This window comes from Pristiophorus japonicus, chromosome 14 (assembly GCF_044704955.1).
Source record: "Pristiophorus japonicus isolate sPriJap1 chromosome 14, sPriJap1.hap1, whole genome shotgun sequence".
In the NCBI taxonomy this organism is placed as follows: Eukaryota; Metazoa; Chordata; class Chondrichthyes; family Pristiophoridae; genus Pristiophorus; species Pristiophorus japonicus.
The window spans coordinates 133,821,362-133,834,789 of NC_091990.1; the positions used below are offsets into that span (position 1 = coordinate 133,821,362).

At 42.4% G+C, this 13,428-nt stretch overlaps 1 protein-coding gene across 3 annotated transcripts in view; it reads left to right on the forward strand.

Annotated features, from left to right (window-relative positions):
- brsk2b (BR serine/threonine kinase 2b) overlaps positions 1–13,428 on the forward strand; it is a 927,534-nt gene that overhangs the window by 687,168 nt on the left and 226,938 nt on the right. For all 3 annotated transcript variants that reach the window (XM_070899634.1, XM_070899633.1, XM_070899635.1), the window contains one exon: positions 10,993–11,116. In XM_070899634.1, coding sequence (XP_070755735.1) covers positions 10,993–11,116 — 124 coding nt within the window. The remainder of the gene's footprint in view (positions 1–10,992; positions 11,117–13,428) is intronic.

Genomic DNA, 13,428 nt, shown 5'->3' on the forward strand with positions numbered 1-13,428 from the left:
GGAGCCTACTGTCAGCAAGAGCAGACATCGACGACGAAGTCCAATACTGTCTTTGGTGCACCAGCACAGCCTTTGGTCATCTGAGGAAGAGAGCGTTTGAAGACCAGGACCTCAAACCTGGCACCAAGCTCATGGTCTACAGGCAATAGTGATATCCACCATCCAATATGGCTCAGAGACGTGGAGCATGTACAGAAGACACCTCAGTGCTGGAGAAGTACCACCAGAGCTGCCTCCACAAAATCCTGCGAATCCATTGGCAGGACAGACGCACCAACATCAGTGTTTTCGCTCAGGCCAGCATACCCAGCATCAAAGCATTGACCACACTCGATCAGCTTAGTTGGATGGGCCACATCGCCCGCATGCCCGACACGAGACTCCCTAAGCAAGCGCTCTACGCAGAGCACTCCGGCGGTAATACCGTCTCAAAAATGGCGGTACCGAATTTCGACCCCTAAGAAACTAATCTAGCTCCTTACTTCTAGATTTATTTTATCTTCTCTCCTATTCTTTTCGACCTTGGTTTTGCTCTGTACTGTGGACATTAGTCCTTCATCAAAGCTTCTCAATTTAACAAAAGAAGTGCTCAAAGGGGTTAAAGCTAAGCAAGTAACCTGCTACGCATTGGCAGCATAATTATGTACTTTAATAAAACCGTTCAGTATAATTCTATTCAAACTTGCTTCAGACTGTTAATCAGGCCTGCTTGATCGAGTCATGGTCCATGAATATTTTAAAATTATTTTTTCCTTTACTGAAGTGGAGCAGCAGTTCCAAAATAGAATTGTAATGGCTTCAGGAGTGGAATTGGCGGGGGGAAGGGGGGGGGCGCGGGGGTTGGGCGGGGGAGCGGCAGTGTATATGTAAATTGTGTGACACTCATAATTTCAATTCCAAATGTAACTTTTCTTCTTGCCAATGTTGTATCAATGCTCCTGCAGTTATTTCCCTCATTTTAAAAAAAGATATAGAGCAATTGCAACACACGGGTGTCAATGCATGGCTTCTTCCCAAGTTTGATCGGCATGTGCTTGGTGTTATAGCAATGATTCTACTGCAACTGTATTGCAAGGGTCAGCAAGTGAATTTATTATCCAATCCAGCAGTGCTGCCTTTTAATCAGCTCTCTGACCACAAGCTGGAATGTTTCTAATAACTAGAGAAGATGCAGCATGGTAATAGTGCAGTTCTTAATTTACTACGATGAGCGCACAGTTAATTGTGGGGCTTAGTGAGCCTTGCACTACAATCAGCCTTGTGTTAATTGAGCATTTGAAACAGAATGTTTATTACCGTGCAGCAATCATGGTACTGTATTGATGAGTCTTTAAAGTACAGTATTTGCAGCTGTTTCACCATTAGTATCAACATTTTTGAGGATTTTTAAATATTCACAAAGTACACTAACATAATGTACCCTACTGCAGGTTTTAATAGATTTCACATTAGGAAATTGTACATTCATCTTGTTAATTATATACAAGTTTGAGGGGATTGATCATTTTTAGCCTATTTGCTCAGCCAAGATGACTGGATCCTCAGTCCCTGAAGCTATCACAAAGCTGGAAGGCTGTTTTACGCTTGACCCTATTTTATAGTTTTCAATTTAGCTTTTATGTGTTGATATTAAAATAGAAGTTAATTTTTAGTCCCAGCCTTCCTCTCAAGCCATGTTTGTTAATAGTCTTCCTTCACAGCTCAATACCTGCTCAGGAGAGACTACAGAAGCTGAGCTTATTTACAGTAGAGAGACTTGAGAGCGGATCTCATTGAGTTATTCAAGAACATAACATAAGAACTTAAGAAATAGGAACAGGAGTAGACCATATGGCCCCTCGAGCCTGCTCCGCCATTCAATAAGATCATGGCTGATCTGATCATGGACTCAGCTCCACTTCCCCGCCCGCTCCCCATAACCCTTTATCCCTTTATCGTTTAAGAAACTGTCTATTTTGGTCTTAAATTTATTCAATGACATATCCAGCTTCCACAGCTCTCTGAGGCAACGAATTCCACAAATTTACAACCCTCTGAGAGAAGAAATTTCTCCTCATCTCTGCTTTAAATGGGTGGCCCCTTATTCTAAGATCATGCCCTCTAGTTCGATTCTCCCCCAACAGTGGAAATATCCGCTCTGCATCCACCTTGTCAAGCCCCCTCATAATCTTATACATTTCGATAAAATCACCTCTCATTCTTCTGAATTCCAATGAGTAGAGGCCCAACCTACTCAACCTTTCCTCATAAGTTAAACCCCTCATCCCCAGAATCAACATAGAAACATAGAAAATAGGTGCAGGAGTAGGCCATTCGGCCCTTCTACCCTGCACCGCCATTCAATGAGTTCATGGCTGAACATGCAACTTCAGTACCCCATTCCTGCTTTCTCGCCATACCCCTTGATCCCCCTAGTAGTAAGGACTTCATCGAACTCCTTTTTGAATATATTTAGTGAATTGGCCTCAACAACTTTCTGTGGTAGAGAATTCCACAGGTTCACCACTCTCTGGGTGAAGAAGTTTCTCCTCATCTCGGTCCTAAATGGCTTACCCCTTATCCTTAGACTGTGACAACTGGTTCTGGACTTCCCCAACATTGGGAACATTCTTCCTGCATCTAACCTGTCTAAACCCATCAGAATTTTAAACGTTTCTATGAGGTCCCCTCTCATTCTTCTGAACTCCAGTGAATACAAGCCCAGTTGATCCAGTCTTTCTTGATAGGTCAGTCCGGCCATCCCGGGAATCAGTCTGGTGAACCTTCGCTGCACTCCCTCAATAGCAAGAATGCCCTTCCTCAGGTTAGGAGACCAAAACTGTACACAATACTCCAGGTGTGGCCTCACCAAGGCCCTGTACAACTGTGGCAACACCTCCCTGCCCCTGTACTCAAATCCCCTCGCTATGAAGGCCAACATGCCACTTGCTTTCTTAACCGCCTGCTGTACCTGCATGCCAACCTTCAATGACTGATGTACCATGACACCCAGGTCTCGTTGCACCTCCCCTTTTCCTAATCTGTCACCATTCAGATAATAGTCTGTGTTTCTGTTTTTACCAGCAAAGTGGATAACCTCACATTTATCCACATTGTACTTCATCTGCCATGCATTTGCCCACTCACCTAACCTATCCAACTCGCTCTGCAGCCTCATAGCATCCTCCTCCACCCAACTTAGTGTCATCCGCAAATGTGGAGATATTACATTTAATCCCCTCGTCTAAATCATTAATGTACAGTGTAAACAGCTGGGGCCCCAGCACAGAACCTTGCGGTACCCTACTAGTCACTGCCTGCCATTCTGAAAAGTCCCCATTTACTCCTACTCTTTGCTTCCTGTCTGACAACCAGTTCTCAATCCATGCCAGCACACTACCCCCAATCCCATGTGCTTTAACTTTGCACATTAATCTCTTGTGTGGGACCTTGTCGAAAGCCTTCTGAAAGTCCAAATACACCACATCAACTGGTTCTCCCTTGTCCACTCTACTGGAAACATCCTCAAAAAATTCCAGAAGATTTGTCAAGCATGATTTCCCTTTCACAAATCCATGCTGACTTGGACCTATCATGTCACATCTTTCCAAATGCGCTGCTATGACATCCTTAATAATTGATTCCATCATTTTACCCACTACCGATGTCAGGCTGACCGGTCTATAATTCCCTGTTTTCTCTCTCCCTCCTTTTTTAAAAAGTGGGGTTACATTGGCTACCCTCCACTCCATAGGAACTGATCCAGAGTCAATGGAATGTTGGAAAATGACTGTCAATGCATCCGCTATTTCCAAGGCCACCTCCTTAAGTACTCTGGGATGCAGTCCATCAGGCCCTGGGGATTTATCGGCCTTCAATCCTGTCAATTTCCCCAACACAATTTCCCGACTAATAAGGATTTCCCTCAGTTCCTCCTCCTTACTAGACCCTCTGACCCCTTTTATATTCGGAAGGTTGTTTGTGTCCTCCTTAATGAATACCAAACCAAAGTACTTGTTCAATTGGTCTGCCATTTCTTTGTTCACCGTTATGACTTCCCCTGATTCTGACTGCAGGGGACCTACGTTTGTCTTTACTAACCTTTTTCTCTTTACATATCTATAGAAACTTTTGCAATCCGTCTTAATGTTCCCTGCAAGCTTCTTCTCGTACTTCATTTTCCCTGCCCTAATCAAACCCTTTGTCCTCCTCTGCTGAGTTCTAAATTTCTCCCAGTCCCCAGGTTCGCTGCTATTTCTGGCCAATTTGTATGCCACTTCCTTGGCTTTAATACTATCCCTGATTTCCCTTGATAGCCACGGTTGAGCCACCTTCCCTTTTTTATTTTTACGCCAGACAGGAATGTACAATTGTTGTAGTTCATCCATGTGGTCTCTAAATGTCTGCCATTGCCCATCCACAGTCAACCCGTTAAGTGTCATTCGCCAACCTATCCTAGCCAATTCACGCCTCATACCTTCAAAGTTAGCCTTCTTTAAGTTCTGGACCATGGTAACCATGGTCTCTGAATTAACTGTTTCATTCTCCATCTTAATGCAGAATTCCACCATATTATGGCCACTCTTCCCCAAGGGGCCTCGCACAACGGTATTGCTAATTAATCCTCTCTCATTACACAACACCCAGTCTAAGATGGCCTCCCCCCTAGTTGGTTCCTCGACATATTGCTCTAGAAAACCATCCCTTATGCACTCCAGGAAATCCTCCTCCACCGTATTGCTTCCAGTTTGGTTAGCCCAATCTATGTGCATATTAAAGTCACCCATTATAACTGCTGCCCCTTTATTGCATGCACCCCTAATTTCCTGTTTGATGCCCTCCGCAACATCACTACTACTGTTTGGAGGTCTGTACACAACTCCCACTAACGTTTTTAGCCCTTTGGTGTTCTGCAGCTCTACCCATATAGATTCCACATCATCCAAGCTAATGTCCTCCCTAACTATTGCATTAATCTCCTCCTTAACCAGCAATGCTACCCCACCTCCTTTTCCTTTTATTCTATCCTTCATGAATGTTGAATATCCCTGGATGTTGAGTTCCCAGCCCTGATCAACCTGGATCCATGTCTCTGTAATCGCAGTCACATCATATTTGTTAACATCTATTTGCACAGTTAATTCATCCACCTTATTACAGATACTCCTTGCATTAAGACACAAAGACTTCAGGCTTGTTTTTTTTAACACCCTTTGTCCTTTTAGAATTTTGCTGTGCAGTGGCCCTTTTTGTTCTTTTCCTTGGGTTTCTCTGCCCTCCACTTTTCCTCATCTCCTTTCTGTCTTTTGCTTTTGTCTCCTTTTTGTTTCCCTCTGTCTCTCTGCATTGGTTCCCATCCCCCTGCCATATTAGTTTAACTCCTCCCCAACAGCACTAGCAAACACTCCCCCTAGGACATTGGTTCCAGTCCTGCCCAGGTGCAGACAGTCTGGTCCCACCTCCCCCAGAACCGATTCCAATGCCCCAGGAATTTGAATCCCTCCCTGCTGTACCACTGCTCAAGCCACGTATTTATCTGCGCTATCCTGCGATTCCTACTCTGACTAGCACGTGGCAATGATAGCAATCCAGAGATTACTACTTTTGAGGTCCTACTTTTTAATTTAGCTCCTAGCTCCTTAAATTTGTTTCGTAGGACCTCATCCCTTTTTTTACCTATGTCGTTGGTACCAATGTGCACCACAACAACTGGCTGTTCTTCTTCCCTTTTTAGAATGTCCTGCACCCGCTCCGAGACATGCTTGACCCTTGCACCAGGGAGGCAACATACCATCCTGGAGTCTCGGTTGCGGCCGCAGAAACGCCTATCTATTCCCCTTACAATTGAATCCCCTATCACTATCGCTCTCCCACTCTTTTTCCTGCCCTCCTGTGCAACAGAGCCAGCCACGGTGCCATGAACTTGGCTGCTGCTGCCCTCCCCTGATGAGTCATCCCCCCCAACAGTACCCAAAGCAGTGTATCTGTTTTGCAGGGGGATGACCACAGGGGACCCCTGTACTACCTTCCTTGCACTGCTCTTTCTGCTGGTCTTCCATTCCCTCTCTGGCTGTGGACCCTTTCCCTGCGGTAAGACCAACTCGCTACACGTGCTACTCACGTCATTCTCAGCATCGTGGATGCTCCAGAGTGAATCCACCCTCAGCTCCAATTCCGCAATGCGGTCCGTCAGGAGCTGGAGGCGGATACACTTCCCGCACACGTAGTCGTCAGGAACACTGGTGTCATCCCTGAGTTCCCACATGGTACAGGAGGAGCATAACATGTGACCGAGCTGTCCTGCCATGACTTAACCCTTTGATAAGCAACAACAATGCTAAAGTTTACTCACTGTTATAGAAGAGAAAAAAGAGAAACTACTCACCAATCACCAGCCAATCACTTACTCCCTTGGCTGTGACGTCACCTTTCTGTTTCTTTCTACTTCTTTTTAGCCTTCTCCCTGTAGCTGCACAAGTACGCCTCTCCACGCACCTCCTCGACTCTGCTCCCGACTGCCGCCGCGTTGGGCCTTTATAGGCCTCTCGCCGACCCCGGAACTCACGCCTTTCCACGCACCTCCTCGACTCTGCTCCCGACTGCCGCCGCGTTGGGCCTTTATAGGCCTCTCGCCGACCCCAGAACTCACGCCTCTCCATGCACCTCCGACGCTGCTCCCGACTGCCGCCGCGTTGGGCCTTTATAGGCCTCTCGCCGACCCCGGAACTCACGCCTCTCCACGCACCTCCAAAGCTGCATAGTGAACCTTCTCTGAACTGCCTCCAAAGCAAGTATATCCTTTCGTAAATATGGAAACCAAAACTGCACGCAGTATTCCAGGTGTGTCCTCACCAATACCTTGTATAGCTGTAGCAAGTATTCCCTGCTTTTATACTCCATCCCCTTTGCAATAAAGGCCAAGATACCATTGGCCTTCCTGATCACTTGCTGTATCTGCATACGATCCTTTTGCGTTTCATGCACAAGTACCCCCAGGTCCTGCTGTACTGCAGCACTGTGCAATCTTTCTCCATTTAAATAATAACTTGCTCTTTGATTTTTTTCTGCCAAATACTTTCCAGCATTATACGCCATCTGCCAAATTTCTGGCCACTCACTTAGCCTGTCTATGTCCTTTTGCAGATTTTTTGTGTCCTCCTCACACGTTGCTTTTCCTCCCATCTTTATATCATCAGCAAACTTGGCTACGTTACACTTGGTCCCTTCTTCCAAGTCGTTAATATAGATTGCAAATAGTTGGGGTCCCAGCACTGATCCCTGCGGCACCCCACTAGTTACTGGTTGCCAACCAGAGAATGAACCATTTATCCCGACTCTGTTGTCTGTTAGTTAGCCAATCCTCTATCCATGCTAATATATTACCCCCAACCCCGTGAACTTTTATCTTGTACAGCAGTCTTTTATGTGGCACCTTGTCAAATGCCTTCTGGAAGTTCAAATACACCACATCCACTGGTTCCCCTTTATCCACCCTGTTCATTACATCCTCAAAGAACTCCAGCAAATTTGTCAAACATGACTTCCCCTTCATAAATCCATGCTGACCCTGCCTGACTGAATTTTGCTTATCCAAATGTCCTGCTACTGCTTCTTTAATAATGGACTCCAATATTTTCCAAACCACAGATGTTAGGCTAACTGGTCTATAGTTTCCTGCTTTTTGTCTGCCTCCTTTTTTAAATAGGGGCGTTACATTTTCAGTTTTCCAATCTGCTGGGACCTCCCCAGAATCCAGGGAATTTTGGTAAATTACAACCAATGCATCCACAATCCCTGCCGCTACTTCTCTTAAGACCCTAGGATGCAAGCCATCAGGTCGAGGGGGATTTATCTGCCTTTAGTCCCATTATCATACTGAGTACCACCTCCTTAGTGATTGTGATTGTGTTAAATTTCCCCCCCAACCCCCACACCCCCCTCCCATAGCCCCTTGACGATCCACTGTTGGAATATTGTTAGTGTCCTCTACTGTAAAAACTGATACAAAATATTTGTTCAGAGTTTCTGCCATCTCCATGTTCCCCATTACTAATTCCCCGGTCTCGTCCTCTAAGGAACCAACATTTAATTTAGCCACTCTTTTCCTTTTTATATACCTATAGAAACTCTTGCTATCTGTTTTTATATTTTGTGCTAATTTACTTTCATAGTCTATCTTCCCTTTCTTAATCATTTTTTTCGTCGTTCTTTGCTGGCTTTTAAAAGCTTCCCAGTCGTTCCCAGTTCCTCCTAGTTTTGGCCACTTTGTATGCCCTTGTTTTTAATTGGATACTGTCCTTTATTTCTTTAGTTAGCCACAGATGGCTATTTTCTTTTACACCCTTTCCTCACTGGAATATATTTTTCTTGAGAGTTGTGAAATATCTCCTTCGGGTATGGAACAAGTTGAAAAGCGGTTACTACAGCCCTGAAAACAACAATGAGAGGACATAGGGTGAAGCTCAGAAGAGGGAAGGTGAATTGACGGATCAGCTATAACTACATCACACACAGAGCAGTGAATGCAATGGGCTGCCAAGGGATGTGATTGAGGCTGATCGCATCAGTAACTTTAAGAGAGAGCTGGACAGACATTTGCCAAGAAAAACAATTGAAGGGTAGTGAACTCTGTATTTTGTTTTTGGACTCTGGACTGAAATGGTTCATTGTTATATTCTTATGTTCCTACGTTTTTAATAATTTGTCACACACGAGTTAGCTCAGTTGTACTATCCTGGGAAAATAGCGTGAATAGAGACTTGCTTTCAAAGTTATCAACATTGGTCAATTCCTAAATGTTAGATTCTCAGTTGCAGGCTGTATACATAAACCATCGTCTCAAGCAAAAATTGTAAACATGGTTAAAAGAGGCAAGTTATATCTATTATAAAGATCGCTGGAGTCAGCCTAGTAACTTTAATGTATTCTCCTTCCTTCTTAGCCTCTTTTCTTTGTTTTTTCTCTGTATTTCTTTTTTCTCACCTCCTCCTGTCCTCAACGCCCACTGGGCAATGTATGTTTCACTCTCCAGCAAGAAGAATAAGACAGCTTTTGAAACAAGGCTATCCCAACAATGAAAGCACAAGCCAAACTATAAGCCATGCAGTTTTACTAAAGAGAATTTGTTATTACTATGCATGCTTCGATAGCCCTATCCCAACGCAGGAGGAATGCCACGATTTACTGGCATGATGGAGATACACAGGAGATTGTGATCTTTGGCTGGTTAAAAGAAAGACTTGGATTTGTATCGCGCCTTTCATGACCACCGGACGTCTCAAAGCCCTTTACAGCCAATTAAGTACTTTTGGAGTGTAGTCACTGTTATAATGTAGAAAACACAGCAGCCAATTTGCATACAAGCAAGCTCCCACAAACAGCAATGTGATACTGACCAGATAATCTGTTTTTTTGTTATGTTGATTGAGGGATAAATATTGGCCAGGACACCATGGATAACTCCCCTGCTCTTCTTCGAAATAGTGCCATGGGATCTTTTACATCCACATGAGAAAGCAGACGGGACCTCGGTTTAATGTCTCATCTCTCAGCACTGCACGGGAGTGCCAGCCTAGTTTTTTTTTGTGCTCATGTGCCTGAAGTGGGACTTGAACTCACAACCTTCTGACTCAGAGGCGAGAGTGGTACTCACTGAGCCACCGCTGACACTACAGTTAAGCAGGAAATCACAAACCCTTTCATTTTCTTACATTTTAGAATCTCTGGTAAGTTTCTTAATTACTATTTAATGCTACTTTATTTTATATGACAGCATTATATTCAAGTATTTGAAAATTATATATTTGCCAATAACGATTGGCTTTCCCTTAGCATGCTGAATCCAGATTAATAAGCTTGCATTCTGATTTACTTTTCTGCTTAATGAAGCTTTAAATTGGTTTATTAAAAACCAATCCTGAAATGCTCTTTTTTTTTTAAAAGAAGAGATTTTCTCATGTACCCATGACCACTAACGCTTGGTGAACCCGACAGCTTCACACCCTGCAGGCTGGGGACAGGAACAGTGCAAGACCAAAGATACAACCATATTCTGGCTTACAGAATGCTTCTATTACAATGGAGTGGCCTTGTACAAATATTCATGCAGAGAACAAGGAATGGAATCTTGCTACAACACAATATTATATTTAGTTACAGTCCCAATAAGCCATGGATCTAGAAATATAACCTAGTCTGTGATGGAATTATTAAAATAGCAATTAGGGAGCTGGAGTTACCCCTAATTTATTAATTCACTCTTCACTTAGAGGATGCTCTGGAGAGAGGTGAAAGCCAGCTCGGTTATATGGAATACAAATTATTCTCTATTATAATACTACCCTTTAAACTGAATTTAAAATACAATATATAACGAAATTGTTGTTAAACAGAGTATTTCTTTACTTCAGATCACCTGATGGAGTTGATAAATTCTCATTCAATCCAATGTTATAAAAGAAAGACTTGCATTTATATAGCGCCTTTCAGGACCCCCAAAGCATTTTACAGCCAATTAAGTACTTTTGAATTGGAGAAAAATGCAACCATCAAGAATACTGTCCTTTAGCTGTATAGATGACAGGGACATTTCTATGCCCTATGTAAGATCATAGTCTTAAAATATGAAAGCCAATTTTTCCTGTAACCAATTCAAAATTCCTAGCAGCTATGCATAAACATTGATTTCAATGTTTGTTTGGTTCCATAGTGAAATCCTAGTGGTAACTGATGTTCTAATAACTCTTTGTCAGTATGATGGGATTGCCGAATTCTAATCTTAGTCGTTAACTAGAAAACTGAAGTAAAGGTAAAAGCTGACAGTTCTGCCTATTCGGTCCAATGGCATACAACTCTTGTCAGTTCATCAATGGAGATATGTTGGTTTCTCTTAACGCTTCAGAAAACTATACACAATTGATGGGCTAGATGACATGCTGAGGGAAGGTGGCATGTAGAAGGAAATGAAAATGTTTCAGACATCTGTGGTCAAAATACTTGTTTCTTTTTATTTAGACTTGCCAAAAAGTCATGGTTTGGTAACTTCATCAATCTGGACAAAGAGGAGCAGATATTTGTGGTGATCAAGGACAAGCCATTGAGTTCCATTAAGGCAGACATTGTCCATGCCTTTCTTTCAGTAAGTATCAACTTTTGTTGAACATTCAAGTGAAATTTTAGGGAAAGATTCTCATCACTGTAGCCTGTAATTAAAATGAGATGCTGCCTTGATGAAGTTGTTTATCACCTTTATAAATTTAATATTTGTAGAAAGTTTAATTTTATAATAAATACAATATGGCTGAAATTTGGGGAAAATATCTACACACAAAATATTCAAATACTTATATTGGAATATGTGAAAAACTAATTTCCTATTTTCTGATTATGGCACTTATTCATTCCAAATGTATACAAAATGTAAATCTTGAAACTGCAAACTAACCTGAGGAGGATATTTTTTGAGAAACTATTTACTGCTTGACTCACACGCATAAAGCTCTTCTATTGCTGCTTCATTGTTAGTACGATGTGAGCTCATGCCTGTGGCTGTCCATGGTATGTGGGTTTGTGATCTTACATGTAGAGGAGTCACAGACATCTGGTATCTTCCCACAGGGAGGGAAAGCTCACTGGAGAGTTAGAAGATGGTCTGTTAACATCCACCTCCTAGCAACTGAGTGAAGCAACTTTTCTAAGCTGGGAAGATCTATCAATCAAATAACATAGTGTAAAAACAGAGCTTTTTGGGGGTTATTTCAGTAAAGTTTATTACCGTTCAGAATAAATTTCAAACGACAGTTTTTTTTAGAAATTTGTATCTGCTAATCAACCATTTTTGTATTTTTGTTAAATTTGTTTGCACAGAAAGTTTTTAATATAATAGCCGTGTGGAGCACAGGGTTATACGATAGTAACTGTGGCTTAGATTGTAACCCTTCCACCCCATCTCCTTACAAGAACTGGGTGGGTGACCAGTTAAAATCGGGGAAATCCACTTTCCAGCACTTCTCCCATCCTGAGCTGACCCATCGCGACTTTCACGGAGCAACTGATTCCGTTCTAAGACGCACTTCCCTGTATCCAGTGGGTGCCTGAAGAATATATTTAAATCAGAGTCCCATGATGTAATTAGGATCCTGATTTTAATTGGCCAAGATGGAAGTGCTGCTCAGTGGCCAACTACTCAGTAATGCCTCCGGGATTGGTTTCAGAAACCGACCGAAGGGACTTGCAGGAAAATTTAAAAGGACACTCGTTTCCATTAACATGGATTAATAGAAACTCTGTGCCTTTTGATTAATGCATTGTCAAGGCATTTCTGGACTTGGAGATTGCTTCATTTTCATTTGTTTATCTTACTCATCCCTGAGTAAGCAATTCCAGCTTATTATGGGTGCCATTTTGCTTCTCACTGTAGAGGAAGAGGATAATATACCTGACATTCCAGCAAAATTAATAATGAATCAAGGAATGGAACTCACTAAAGTTAGTGTAAACAAGGAAATAGCATTAGAAAAAATAATGGCACTAATGACTGACAAATCCCCAGGAACTGATGGTTTCCACCCTGGGTTTTTAAAGGAAGTAGCTGATGAAGTTGGAGATGCTTTAGTCATAATCTTCCAAAGTGCTCCTGATTCAGGAATTGTGCCTTTAGATTGGAAAATTGCAAATAAAATTCCATTATTTATGAAAGAGAAACCAGGAAATTATAGACCTGTTAATCGACATCTGTTGTGGGGAAGTTATTGGAATCTATAACTAAGGACAGAGTGACTGAGCACTTGGAGAAATTTAAGCTGGTTAGAGAGAGCCAACATGGCTGTGTAATGGATAGATCATGTCTAACGAACCTAATTGATTTTTTTGAGGAAGTAACTAAAGTAGGAGACAGGGGGATGTCTATGGATGTAGTTTATATGGAATTCCAGAAGGCATTTGACAAGGTCCAACATAAGAGACTGTTAAAGCTCATGGAATTGAAGGCAAATTATTGACGACTGGTTAGGCGGTAGAAGACAGAGAGTAGGGTAATAGATATGTACACGAATTGGAAGGAAATGACTAGTGGTGTCCCTTGAGGAACTGTGTTGGGGCCTCAGCTATTCACTATATTTATTAATGACTTAGATAACACAATGGGGAACCATATAACCAAGTTTGCCGATGGCACAAATATTGGTGGTATAGTAAGTAGTGTAGACCGGATCCTCATACACAGATCACTAAAACGTAGTAGTTTGGTACAAAAAAAGAATTAAAAAAGGTTAATGGAATGTTAGCCTTTATAATTAGAGGACTAGAATATAAAAGGAAGGACATTTTGTTGCAGCTATACAATGCTCTGGTTAGACTACATCTGGAGCACTGTGTATAGTTCTGGGCACTGTACCTTAGGTTATATTGACCTTGGAAGGTGCGCAGCGTAGATTCACCAAAATGTTTCCA